At 52.0% G+C, this 14,533-nt stretch overlaps 1 protein-coding gene across 1 annotated transcript in view; it reads right to left on the bottom strand.

Annotated features, from left to right (window-relative positions):
- Positions 1–14,533, bottom strand: part of VWA3B (von Willebrand factor A domain containing 3B) — a 147,821-nt gene that overhangs the window by 97,895 nt on the left and 35,393 nt on the right. The window contains exon 8 of the mRNA XM_077133819.1: positions 1,842–1,967. Within this exon, the coding sequence (XP_076989934.1) occupies positions 1,842–1,967 (126 nt within the window). The remainder of the gene's footprint in view (positions 1–1,841; positions 1,968–14,533) is intronic.

Raw genomic sequence — 14,533 nt, 5'->3', positions numbered from 1 at the left:
TCTCCCAAACTCACACCCTTTGTTTTGAAAAGGAAAAAAGAAAATTAAAAAAAAAAGCCTCCTTTCGGTTTCAATGTCGTTCACTCATAAAAATGGAGGGAGCTCATTCTATGGTGCAGGGGGCGGCTGGGAGGAACCAGCAGGAAGCACCTCACTTGTGCAGGGAGGGCAGGTGCTAATTAGTAATGAGCGAAGTCACGTTGGGGTGAATGGAGCATTCCGGGGGACTACTGAGAAAAGTTCAACCAGGCAGGGAAGCCTCTGATTCACATTCTGGGTTCAAAGTCAGAATCTACCTTTGCCAGTTGTGTGACCCTGGGAGAATCACTGAGCCCCTGTGCCTCAGTTTCCTCACCTGTCAAACAGGGCTAATCACGGCACCTTCACCCAGGGCACCTGACTTCGAGCGCCAAGTGCCCAACCTTAAGTGCAGGTGAGTGCGACGTGGATGTCTTCACGGCATTAGAAGAAACAGTGAGTCCTCTGCTGACTCCAAAATTCCACGAGGCCCATCGCAAATGCACAAAAGAGCGCCAGGCTCAAGGCCAGGACACACTGCAGGACACGGGTGACTCTTTACTATCACCGAGACAAACCCACAGTCAGCCTACCCCTGCCCAGAAACTTCTGAACACCTTCCCGCAGGTGCCCACATCTTCCACGCCAGCGTCCTGGGCCTGCTCGCGGAAAAGTGATGGTCCTGATGATGGGACGCACACAGTGCACACATCACACACACACACCACACCCGAACCCACACCACACATTACACACACACTACACACAGAGCAGACACACCACACACTACCTGACATACCTTAACACCCACACATCACACAACCACCACGCACTGACACACCTACCCATCGCACCCCTCACCCGCTGCAGCACGGCCTGCTGGGGTAGCTCCCTTGGACCTCTCTCTTCTGGGCTGGGCTATGGGATATCCGCCCCGCCCCCTGTCCCGCACTCACCACACCCCGGCCCCGCCCCTTGTCCCCGCACTCACCACACCCCGCCCCGCCCCCTGACCCGCACTCACCGCCCCCGGCCACGCCCCCCATCCCGCACTCACCGCACCCCGGCCCCGCCCCGTGTCCCCGCACTCACCGCACCCCGCCCCGCCCCCTGTCCCGCACTCACCGCACCCCGCTCCGCCCCCTGACCCGCACTCACCCCACCCCGGCCCCGCCCCGTGTCCCGCACTCACCGCCCCCGGCCCCGCCCCGTGTCCCCGCACTCACCGCCCCCGGCCCCGCCCCGTGTCCCCGCACTCACCGCACCCCGGCCCCGCCCCGTCCCGCACTCATCGCACCCCGGCCCCGCCCCGGCCCGCACTCACCGCACCCCGGCCCCGCCCCGTGTCCCGCACTCACCCCACCCCGGCCCCGCCCAGTGTCCCGCACTCACCGCACCCCGGCCCCGCCCCGTCCCCCCGCACTCACCGTACCCCGGCCCCGCCCCGTCCCGCACTCACCGCACCCCGGCCCCGCCCCGTCCCGCACTCACCACACCCCACCCCGCCCCCTGACCCGCACTCACCGCACCCCGGCCCCGCCCCGTGTCCCGCACTCACCGCACCCCGGCCCCGCCCCGTGTCCCGCACTCACCGCACCCCGCTCCGCCCCCTGTCCCGCACTCACCGCACCCCGGCCCCGCCCCGTGTCCCGCACTCACCGCACCCCGGCCCCGCCCCGTGTCCCGCACTCACCGCACCCCGGCCCCGCCCCGTCCCGCACTCACCGCACCCCGGCCCCGCCCCGTCCCGCACTCACCGCACCCCGGCCCCGCCCCGTGTCCCGCACTCACCGCACCCCGGCCCCGCCCCGTCCCGCACTCACCGCACCCCGCCTGGGCCCCGCCGGGCGCGGGCAGCTGAGCCACCAGCCCCTGGAGCTGAGAGAGCGCACCGCGGGCCTCCTGCAGCTCCTTCCAGATGAGGAACACATCCTGGCGGACCCCGGCGCCTGCGGGGACACGCAGCGTGAGGTCTGGCGAAACTTCCAGAACATTCCAGAACATTCCGAACATGGCCACACGTCCCCCACTCATTTCTCTCGGAGACCCAGGGCGGCAGGTCCCGAGGAAGGCTGCTGCTGCCTGAGGGAAGCACAGATTCGCCCCTCACAGCGCCCTAAGGCCCTGTGAGGTAAATAACCCGGCAGCCAGGGCAGCCCGTCACAGCCCGGGCGGCCAGGAGGGGCAGCGAGGGAAATGAAGACCCCTGATGCTGCGCTGGCCTGGCGGAGAGTTCGCACTTCTCTTTTCATGTCAGAGCTCTGGAGTTGTTTGCTTTCATCACGCCTACAGGAGTGGGACAAGGCAGAGGGCCGAGCCCCAAGCCCGCAGAATCACCCAAACCGAGCGAAGATGGCGCGTTAGTGGCTGTGACCGAGGCCGCCAGGGTCGGGCAAGCGTGTGGACAGACGCGACCAGCCTTCTGCAGCTGGCACGCCGTCCCCGCCGGCTCCCCTCTGCTTGCACAGGCCGGGACCGCCCGGGGGAGCCTCAGCCCTGCTGCGGGGGCCGGGGGGACCGCCCGGGGTGGGGGGGGGGGCGCCTCAGCCCTGCTGCGGGGGGGCCGGGGACCGCCCGGGGGGAGCGCCTCAGCCCTGCTGCGGGGGCCGGGGGGACCGCCCGGGGTGGGGGGGCGCCTCAGCCCTGCTGCGGGGGCCACGGGCCGGCTGACGCGCATGGGAACCAGAGCCGCTGACACTGCTGGGTCCACAGCGCAAGAGGAGGCTTCTTCCCTTTTAGGGCCGACTTTTAGGGTTTACATGTTTTAACATTCCAAGCACGCACTTTTTTTTTTTTTTTAAGTAAACAAACAACAAATCTCATAATTCAGTCTTTCTCTCTCCTGGGATACTGCTGTAAGAAAGGAAAACTTTTGGGGTTTTAATCCAATACATATGCTATTCCTCACGAGGCAAACATCCTTTCAAGTGGAAGCTTTTTAGTTGTTGCAACCCAGCACATACATGAGGAATTGCCCTTTGATAGGAGCTAATGCTATTGCACTTACTAGGTCAACAGTTCAACATGAAAGGGGAAACTATGTTGACCATCATCAAAACAAGAGTAATGATTTCCCCCTAAATTCGAAAGCATTCAATCCTTTAAAATTCCTTTAAAAACTTCCTTTAAATATCATAAAAATACTTCTTTTTAATAAGAAATTAAGTGTTTCCTGGTCTTATGACAGGAAAAGAAATGACGACATTCCAAGACTTTCATGATCTAAGGAAGCTCGAATTTCTGAAGGCACCTCATGAATGTTTCCCAACTCACATGGAAGACGTTCCTGGCATTACCCACTTCTCTTAAACTAGCCAGTATCTTTCTACCCAGGAAATTCAGAGCACGGTTTTCCCGTCTGTCTCTCGAGATAGCGTCACTTGTGGACATGATCTTATGTTGGACGTTAGAAATCTAAGATCAAGTTCGTGGTCATAGCTGGATTTCTCAGAATCAGGGAAGAATTTCCTGATCTGGCAAGTCCAGGGGAGAGGGAAGACGCATAAATCATTTCATTTATATATATATATATATATATATATATATATATTTTCAATCTACTCAATTTATTTTAACGTTTGTTCCCCCTATTACTTATTTTTAATCCATATTTTACTCATTTGTCCATACTGTAGATAAAAGGAGCGTCAGACACAAAGCTTTCACAGTTACACAGTCACATTGCAAAAGCTATATCATTATACATTCCCCACTATCTTCCCCCAATGTTTGAATGATTCTTTGGCCTCCTTTTCGGGACTTTGCTGTATGGCATTTTTAGAAAATGATATGGCCTAGTTAATTTGGATATTTATTTCTCTCTGGCCATGAATAAAACAAAACCCACCGTTCCTAAACTTTACACCCAAAGCATAAGCAACAAAGGAAAAAATAGATAAGAGGGAGCTGCTCAAAATCAAATGCTTCTGTACTTCAAAAGACTTTGTCAAAGAGGTGAAGAGGCAGCCAACTCAATGGGAGGAAATATTTAGAAATCACACATTGGACAAAGGTTTGATATCCTATATACAAGAAGAAATCATGCACCTCAACAACAAAATAAGCAACCCAGTTACAAAATGGGTGAAAGACATGAGTAGGCATTTTTCTGAAGAGCCAACACAGGTGGCTCAAAAGCACATGAAGAAATCCTCATTTTCATTGGCCAGAAGGGAAGTGCAGATCAAGACTACCATGAGATACCATCTCACACCTATAAGAGTGGCTGCTATTAAACAAAAAGGAAACTATAAATGTCAGAGAGGATGTGGAGAAACTGGGACACTTATGCACTGTTGGTCGGAATCTATAATGGTTCAGCTGCTGTGGAAGATGGTTTGGTGATTCCTTAGGAAACTAAATACCAAGTTGCCCTCTGACCCAGCAATAGCACTACTTGATATATACCCAGAAGAGCTGAAAGCAATGACACAGACATTTACACACAGATGTGCATAGCAGCATTATTCACAATCACCAAAAGATGGAAACAATCCAAATGCCCATCAACAGACGAGTGGATTAACAAAATGTAGCATATACATATGATGGAATATCATGCCTCAGTAAAACAAAACGACGTCCTGAAGCACAGGACAAGATGGATGAGCCTTGAGGACATAATGCTAAATGAAATAAGCCAGATACAAAAGGACAGATACTGCGTGATTCCACTTTTATGAACATGGTAATGGTAAAATTTTAGGCTTATAATACAATTTATAGGGACTTAGAGATACATAGAAGCTAGAGATGAGTGAATGGTTAGCTAATGAGGTCGAACTCCAATGTAAGGGAACAGATAGAAGTGAAGATGATTCTCTAGTGGGTCTATAAGTAATATTACCATACTGAAGGTGAACATGATTGAAAGGGGTTGTATAGACCTATGTGTCCCACTGATTAATACTAAAAATATAAATAAGTTCTTGGCATGAAACTAAAGGTATGATTCATATACAAAGAATGTTTAAGTTCAAGATATAGGGGAAACTGCTGTTGCATGCTATGGGCTTTATTTAAGAGGAAAACCTCAGCAGTACACAGCAACACTGGGAGTAAATAATGGGGAGAGGGACAAGAGTTAAGGGGAGGTTTAGATTTCCTGTTCAGTGAGGGTGTGTTTCTTGGTTATCTTTCTCTTGGGAACAATGAAATTATCTAAAATTGAGAGTGTTGATGGACTGGGGACTTTGGGCATTATACATGATGCCTAATGAATGGAGGTGATTGAAGGCTGCACTGACTGAGAAGCAGACTGATGAATGATGGTGTATACTTATGATCGAATATTGTGCTGCTCCAAAAAGGAATGAAGTTGTGAGGCATGCAACGATGTGAATGAACCTGTGGGACATTTGGTGAGGCAAAATAAGCCAGAAATAAAGGGGAATTATTGTATAGTCCCCTTAAGAAAATGCTTATAAGAAAACAGGGGCCTAGATTGTAAGCTCTCACAGCAGTCACATTTAGTCTGGATGGTAATTATTATTTGTGGATTTTGAGAAGCTCTTTTATATATGTATATCCTGGTGCGTAGAAATAAGAAAGAAGCTGATCAGGTTAGGGTTAAGGTAATTCAAAGCACAGAGTAAGGAAGACATTGTCTATATTTTAGAGCCTCACCTATTCTTTGAGACCAAAGGAAGAAAGGTTTATTTTGAATGAAACTAAATTTTCTGTAGCATGATTAATTCAACCTGTCTGGATAGCTCATTTAAACTATCAAAACACAGGGAGCCCAGAATAAGAATGAGGGTCTTTAATCCTGTGTAGCTTAATGTAATGGTTGGATACATCCTAGAATATATTAAGCAGACAATCAAACAGTACTGGCAAAGGTACTTGAGGGACAGGAGAAAAAGTATGGAACTATTAAACTTTACCACCAGGGAAACCCCTGATACTGTGTCAAACATTAGAGACACCCAAATCAATAGGCCATACCCTTGATCTTGAGGCTTGCTCTTGTGAAGCTTCTGTAGGTGGTGGAGAAGCTTAGACTACCTATAGGTGTGCCTAAGAGTTACTTCTGGAGGACCTCTCTTGTTGCTGAAATGTGGCCTCACTCTCTCTAAGCCCAACTCTGCTAGTGAAATCACTGCCCTCCTCCATAGGTAGGACAAATAAGTCTCGACCTCAGGCTGGCTAGCTGTCTGGGAGAAGGCCTGGGTCAGCACAGAGGAGCTCTGTGGCCCACCCGCTTCCTGGGCCTTTAGCTCATGGGTGCCTGAGACCCTGCTGTCACCAAGGAGGACAAATCCCCCTTGGGTCTGGGGCTGCCCCAGGAAATACATCCATCCAAAGACTTAGCCAAAGGACTAAGGCACCCAGACAGAACAAAGTGGGCCAGTGTCCAGGCCTCCGACTTCCAAAAGGTAGCCAAGAAAGGCGGGCGGGGGTGCAGGGCCACCGGGCTGTAGCCCTCCAAAGGCGGCCGGGGACGTGGTGGAACACCTGAAGCCTTGTCCGTGCAGCACACGGAGCCGTCCACCTGGGTGTCCAGCCATCCAGAGCCAAGGAGTGAGGGACCGTGTGCTCAGCGCCACCCTGGGACTCCCGAATCATCGCACACGGCCACCAGCGGGCACAGGGGCTTCACCACCACCAGGCTCAGGCCAGGGGGGGGCAGTGCTCCCTCCCCAGCCTTAAGGGAGTTAAGGCTGCCCACTCAGGAGGGGACGGACCACAGGTGAGAGCGTGGGGTCCCGAGGAACTAGCCCCGGCCCTTGCTTATCCAGAGCAGCAGGGACAATGTGGCTTATTCCCACCCGGCAATTGGCTGCACTGGTGGCCAGAGCAGAATAGCTCGAAGCTGTCCGTTTTACTTGCTTTCCTTTAAAAAAAATTCTTTTAATAGCAAAAGTACCTTGCAGTAAAAGCACAACTTAGAATTCACAGATGTTACTTCAAGCGACCCCATGGGCAGGAGGGCAGCGCTGCCATCTGAATCAGGGACTACTGAGGGACTTTGCTGACATCTCAGGCAGTGGAGGACAGAGTCCACTGGGGATGGAAGGGGCCAGGGCATGAGTCAGGAACCCGGAGTTCGGGGCGGGGCTCTATGAATCTGACATTCTCCAGGCAAAGCTGGAGCCGAGGAGAGGGGACAAGGTGGCCTCCAGCTTGTGCTGTCATGGGTGGAGCCAGCCAGGGCCTCACCCAGGGGCAGGACACGGCCCCCTTGGAGGACATCCTGCGACCTGGAGACCCACCAGCCAGGCTGGCCCAGCCCACCCGGCCTTGGGCATCCCCACGTGCACAGCATGCCAGCGTCTCGTGGAGAGCCGGCCCAGGAGGCGCTTGCTTACCTGGCAGGGACCTCTCAGGTTGGCTAATTTTATGAATGAAATGAGACCTGGACAGGCAGGTGTTGGTGGGTCTGGGGTGGGGGGTGTAGACCGAGGACCTGCTGCTAAACACTGATCGGCCACCCAAAGTTGTCTCTACTCATCTGCATGACAAAGTCCAGCTGTCACAGTCCAAAGTTCTCTGTCCTCATTTAGCAGGCATCTGTGGAGCAGCTGCTGCACAGTGGCACAGCTGGCCAGGTCCACTCTCCTGAGCTGGCACCTGGTCTGGGGTTGGAGGCCTCTATGACACCCCCTAACCCACAGTACCACAGAGAAACAGGGGAGAGTACAATTCTCAGAGCCTTCCGGGGCCTCTGTCCCCCACACCCCTGTCCTATCAGAGGCCCACTGCCCCCCATGCCCCACCAAGTCCCCACGCCCTGCTGGGCCCCCCACACCCCGCCGGGTCCCCCACACCCCACCGGACCCCCCACACCCCGCCGGACCCCCCATGCCCCCCCAGATGCCGCAGGCATCACCGATGCCCCCATGTCCTGCCAAGTCCCCCACGCCCCACCGGGTCCCCCACACCCCACCGGGACCCCCACACCCCACCGGTCCCCCACACCCCACCGGGCCCCCCACACCCCACCGGTCCCCCACACCCCACCGGTCCCCCACACCCCACCGGGTCCCCCACACCCCACCGGGCCCCCCACACCCCACCAGTCCCCCACACCCCACCGGGCCCCCCACACCCCACCGGGTCCCCCACACCCCGCCGGGTCCCCCACACCCCGCCGGGCCCCCCACACCCCGCCGGGCCCCCCACGCCCCGCCGGGCCCCCCATGCCCCACCAGGCCCCCCAGGCATCACCAAGCCATGCCCAGCCAGCCCAGAGCCTCCTGCTCCACCTCAGTTCCCACAGGATGCCCCATCCACAAGCGCTGCCTCAGGCCCTGTGTGGCAGAAACCATTCTCGGGCCGTGGGTGCACCGGTCATGCCAGCCTCCCATCCCAAAGGGCACAGAGCAGCAGCTGCCAGTGATGGTGACATCACCATGTGCGTGGCCTTGAACCCAGCTGATGTTTTAAGGCACAAATGTGATGCTTTGTCTTTGGCAGGCCCCAAAGCTGTGTGCCCACCGCTGTCTTGCTGCTGAGGCTGGAGCAGGGCCCTTCGATGCAGTTGGGAGGTGAGCGGGGCTGTCTGCAAATAACCCAAGAGTGGGCCCCTGACCCTGGGCGGCAGCGTTCCCCCTACCCCTGGCCCTAGATTCTGGGTGAAGCAGGCCCAGGGAGGGTGGAGGCCACGGGGAACCTGAGCCCCCAGTTCCCGTCGGCCCTGCAGATCTCAGACACGAAGGCAACTATGGCCACAGTATTTTTGGGAAAATGCAGCATGTACTTCTGCTTTCAGAAAGCAACATAATGCTGCTTTAAAAAAATACAATGGGAGGGGCTGAAAGGTTTCAGAGACCTAAAATTATAGCACGTGTCCCAGGAAGAGGGGAGAATTACACACATAAAGGGAATTAAACTATAGAAACGAGTAGTTTTTGTTGTAGCAAAGGAACTCCCAATTACTCATGTCGAGTCATATATTAAGATGATTTGCTGTCGGCAAGTGAATGCACACCTGCTGCATGAGCTGTCACACCCAGCCACCAACGTGCGGCGTGTAAATTCTCTGTCCCACCCCACGGCAGCAACAAGGATTAACTGAAAGAAGATACAGTCATCTTGCGTGTGAATAAACAACCAATGCTTTCCTGGGGTAGTGAAGACAGGTGTGTCACAAGGCTGTTAGAAGTGATTTCAGATATGGAGTGTGGCCAGCGTGAACGGGGCTCTTGTCTGGGGCCTCACTGCTAAATGAAACATTATAAAATGTACACGTAAAGCAGTCGAATTGTCCTATATTCAAACAGAAAACCTGCACAAGCCCATCGCTCTCCCCAGGTAGAGTAGACTCCACCAAACTCAGTGAAAAGCTGAGCCCAGGCTCGGGGAGCTGCCAAGAGGCAGACAGTAAAGACACAAAGGTAGACAGGCAAGACTGCAAAATAAATGCAAAAGCTGTCCAGTAATAAAGTTTAGCTGAGTAAACCTATATCATTTATAAGATACCAATTCAAAGGTAAGTGTTTTAATGAAATGGTAAATTTAGGGGAAATTTAAGAGCTTCCCTTAGAGCAAATTTACAAAATTTTTAGCTTTTTCATTAAAAAAAAAAAGGCCTGAGCTTCTTTCCTTCTTTGAGGCATAGGGTGCACATGTATGCACGAGCACACACACACACACACACACACACACACACACCTCTGAGACGGGGCAGAGCTGCCGTCCAGCTCCTCAGACACCCGACTACAGGGCGTGCGGGAACAGCCCACAGCGGGTGTGCCCGGCCTCTGGCCTCGGCTGAGCGCGCGTCTGTGAGACGGGCACGTGCGTGGGCTCTCGGGCCACCTTGCTCGCCCAAAAGCTCTGCTCCCACCTCTGCCAGGTCCCACGGGAAGGAGCAGGCTCCAGCAGGCTTGTCTCTCTTCTTCAAACTCAGGAGAGGCTGCTTAGAAACCAGGGAGCCAACTATTTAGAAATGTCCCCTTCTCAATAGGACAGCTGGCTGCAGCACCGACCTTCGCTCCTCCACTCAACGAGCCTTGGTCAGCGCCTTCCACGCCAGGGCCTGGGATGCAGCAGGACCAGCCCAGTGCTACCCTCCCAAAGCCAGGGCCTCGCAACTGTGGCAAAATCCCCCGAAATCCCAAAACGCAGATTCCCACACCTGCTTGGAGAAACTCTACTTTTAAAAAACCCCTGTGATGAAGGCAAATCAGAATACAGGGGTAAGGAGGTCACTGTATTTTAAGCATCACAGACCTAATTGTTTTTTTTTTTCCTACATGGGCAAGCACCGGGAATAGGTCTCCGGCTTGGCAGGCGGGAACTCTGCCACTGAGCCAGCATTGCCTGCCCTTGTTTGTTTTCTAAATGAAAAATACCACCATAAAACATGTGAATCTTGTTTTCTTAAAGAACACAGCAAATTCAGGTGAATACATGAACACTCCCTTTTGCTCACTGCCCCCCATCAACACACACTAAGAAGCAGGCAGGTAAACAGTCTGGGGTGCGGGCACCCTCTCCACCCTGGGAACGTGGCTTCCTCCTCCACAGAAGCTCCCCTGGCCAAGTTCATGAGCAAGGCCCTGCTCTCCTCGGTTCAGCTGGCCTTGCTGGGATGTGCACCCCCCCCCACCCATGTGGTGCTCTCTGCCTGCTGTCCGCCGGCTTTCTTCTCGCTGGCCTGGCCCTCAGGACCCGTCTGCAGCCCTTTGCTCGCCCCGACTCTCACACTCAGAGCAGACATTTCTGCTGGTGTGTTCCACAAACACCTTCAACTCAGCAGGCTGAAGATGGCACAGGCCATTTCTTACCACCCTCCAGCCTGTTCCTAAAAACATCATCACACCAGTAGCTACACCCTACAATGCAAGTAGTAGCCATTCTCCTCATTTTAAAGATAAGCAAATTGAAGCTCTGGCAGGTAATTTTCTCCAGTGTCACCCAGTGAGTGAGCTGCCAAGCCTAGATTTGCCCTGGGCCTGCCCGCAGTGGAGGGTGGCTTCTTCACCCTGCACACTGCATCCCCCTCCCCTAGAGAAAGCCGCTCTTCCTTCACTTACTGCAGACACTGAGCGTGGACTGCTGCTGGCTCACAGCTGACCTGTGTTCACCCTTCCACCAGCAATGGTTTCTGCCAGGCTACAGGGTGCAGGCTGTGGGGGAGAAGAACCATGCAGGCACAGAATCGAATGACTTCCCAGCCGTGTGAGTTCCTGCTCAGGCCAACCGTGAAGAGAGGCACTTTTGGGAACTTTCTTCCACAAGGGGCAGTGACTGTGGGAAGACCAGAGCAAGGGCCAGACCTGGGGAGGCGGCTTTCAACTGCAGACCAGTTCGCACAGACTTCAAAAGTCAGAGGCTACCCAAGCTTATCACACGGAAGAAGTTTTTGTTTGAAATAATGGTGAAAGGTTTGCTTCTGAGAAGAAAGTGTTCATTTCAAATGGAAATATGAACACTACTTGCAGGGTTGTTGTGGTAACCTTCTGAGTTGTCGGCCAGAAGTCGACAGTTTTTATGAAATTCTGGTGCTTTGCGACCTTGAGATCAATGCCCATCTTTTAGAGTTCATTTAAAACGCTGGTTTTCTACATGTGTGTTATACTCCAAGAAAAACATGGAAGGAAAAAACACTTCTGGCTCCTTCCTCCTTTCCAAACAGCAGCAGCGGGAAGGGGGACAAGAGGCGCGGCCGCTCGCGTGACACCTGCAGTCACCGTGTCCCCGGACGCGAGCCTCACTAACAGCGTGGCGCCCACGCCCCACCAGTCAGCACTGCTAGCAGGCTGGTTCTAGGACCACTGCGAGAATCAAAACAACATTTCTTTTATTTTTAATTTTAAAATCTCGGTGAATGACCCCGAAAACAAACATGGACCTACCACACTGATATCACATGACTATGTTATACACAGGAAACAAAGTGTTCAACTTCATGGCCAGTCTTTCTTTGTGAAAGGACAGGATAATACACATTTATTTTTTCCATGCCCCCAAAGTGGTAAAAAACACTACATAACTTGATCTAACTTCAGGCAATATTTTATATTACAATAAAATTACCCTAAAATACATAAGCTCTATTAGTGAGTTAATGAAAAAAAAGATTTTTGCAGAATTTAAAGACTATTCAGGACACTTTACTGTTTCACAAACCTAAATGCATGTAATTCTCAGAGAATGCTACAGAACTAGCTTCCGTATCACTGACACTTAGAACTCTCCAAAGCCAACTTCTAGACTCTGGGTGTCAGGTTTCTCCTACGGCCTGGCAGGACTGCCAGCCCTGTTCCCTGTGTAGAACAGAGTCACAAGCTCCTTGGTAAGCGCTGAGAGAGACGCTGCTGCAGGAGAGAAGGGAAGATGCAACAGAGTTCACGGTGGAAAGGGATAAAACTGAAATACAATCAGTGGCCACTGACTGGGTTTTACATTTTGACTTGGGAAGTTAGAGCACTTATGTACAGGGTTACTGAGCACAGAGTTACCTATGCTAAGTGCTCCCAATGCCAGGAGGAATTCTCCTTGAGCATGCCACAGACCACACTTCAAATGAAGAGGAGACTGCAGAAGCGAGGGTGTCCGTTCCAAAATGGGTCATAAACAATCCTAGCTCTCTCTCTCGGCCCTGGGAAGCCACCTGCCCACTGCAAGCTACCCTATGGGGAAGAAGCGAGGCAAGCCAAGCCAGCAAGGAGTCCAACAGCGTGCACAGCTGAATCCTATTAACCACCTGCATGAGCCTGGAAGCAGATCCACCTCCAGATGAACCTGGAGATGACTTCAGCCCTGGCCATACTTTGCAGCCTTGTGAGGCCCAGAGGACCCAGCTGGCTGCACCCAGATTCCTGACCTACAGAAACTGTGGGGTGGGGAATGCTGTTTTAAGCCACTAGGGCTTGGGGGTCATTTGTTATTCAGAAATAGAGAACTAAGACAGTATGCAGAACGCTAAAGCAGGGGTCAGCAAGCTTTCTCTGTAAAGGGCCAGCTGGTAAATACTTTCAGCTGTGCAGTCCACGTGGCCTCCTCCCAGCTCCTCCTTGCTGCCAGTGTTGCCTGAGAACAGCCATGCTCAGTACTAAATGAATGAATATGGCTGTGTGCCAACAAAACTTTCTTTACAGAAACAGGTGGCGATCTGGCCTGCTGGCTATAGTTTGCCAACCCCTGCTCTAAAGCAACAGATGTGCAGAAATCCTATCTTTTACTTAAAAAAAAGAAAACCAAACACACAGATAATTTCTATTTTACCAGTGTTCAAAATTATTATAACAATTAACAAAAAAGCTCAACCTGTCATAATACAATCCTCACTGGCAGTTGAAAAGAAAAGAGCTGATGTCAAACAAACAAATTTTTTGTTTTGGTAAGCAATGTAAAACACATCAACGCCTTTCATGACAAACAGATACTGACACTGGCACTCTGGTATGGAAAGGGTGCGGCCCAGCCCTGGCAAGAAGTCTGAGCTGTAAAAACACCAGGTGAATTAGCTGTCCACCCTAACCGTGATCACATCAGCTCACTAAGCAGGCACTGCCCTTTCCCTCGCCAGGGGGCAGACGATTGCCTCTGAGATCATTGTATTTTAGAACTTCACCTACTCTATGAGACCAAAGGAAGAGAGGCTTATTTTGTCCAAAACCTAAATTTTCTGTAGCACATAATCTAACTCAACCTGTCTGGATAGCTCATTTATACAAATCAAACACAGGGAGCCCAAAATGGGAATGAGGGCTTGTAATCCTGTATAGCTTAATGTAACGCCCAGACACATCCCAGAGTATATTAAGCAGAAAAGCTTAAAAAGCACTGGCAAAGTCCCTTGAGGGTTGGGAGAAAAAATATGAAACTATTAAACTTTACCCCTGAGGAAAACCCCGATATTGTCTCTAACATCAGGGACTCCCAGTCAACAGGCCAACAGAAGCTTGCTCTTAAGAAACATTTCTGTAGTGGAGAAGGTAAACCTACCTCTAGTTATGCCTAATAGTTACTTTTGAAGGACCTCTATTGTGGTTCAGATGTGGTCTCTCTCTCCCTAAGCCCAATTCTGCAAATAAACTCATTACCATCCCCCCTACATAGGACATGACATCCAAGGGTGAAAGTCTCCTTGGCAACATGGAAGATGACTCCCAGGGATGAGCCTGGCCTTGGCACCATGGGATCAACAATGCCATCCTGACTAAAATGGGGAAAAGAAGTGTAACAAAACAAGGTATCAGTGAATGAGAGAGTTCAAATAGAGTTGAGAGGCTCTTCTGGAGGCTACTGTTAAGTAAGCTTTAGCTACATATTGCTGTTCACATGGTGTGATGGTTAGGTTTGGTGTCACCTTGGCCAAATGATTATGCCCAGTTGTCTGATCAGGCAAGCACTGGCCTGACCATTGCTACAACGATATTTTGTGGCTTGTTGATAAACTGGAAGGTTGGTATATTAAATCATCAGTCAATTGATTGCATCTGTGGCTGATCATATCTGTGATCATCTAAGGCACGTCTCCCACAATGACATAATCTAATCAGTTGAAGGCTTTTAACAGTTCCATCCCTCTATCCCATTTTATCAACAGCCCTTTCCAAGA

This window comes from Tamandua tetradactyla, chromosome 17, assembly GCF_023851605.1.
Source record: "Tamandua tetradactyla isolate mTamTet1 chromosome 17, mTamTet1.pri, whole genome shotgun sequence".
NCBI lineage: Eukaryota > Metazoa > Chordata > Mammalia > Pilosa > Myrmecophagidae > Tamandua > Tamandua tetradactyla.
This window is presented reverse-complemented; position numbering and strand designations above follow the sequence as displayed.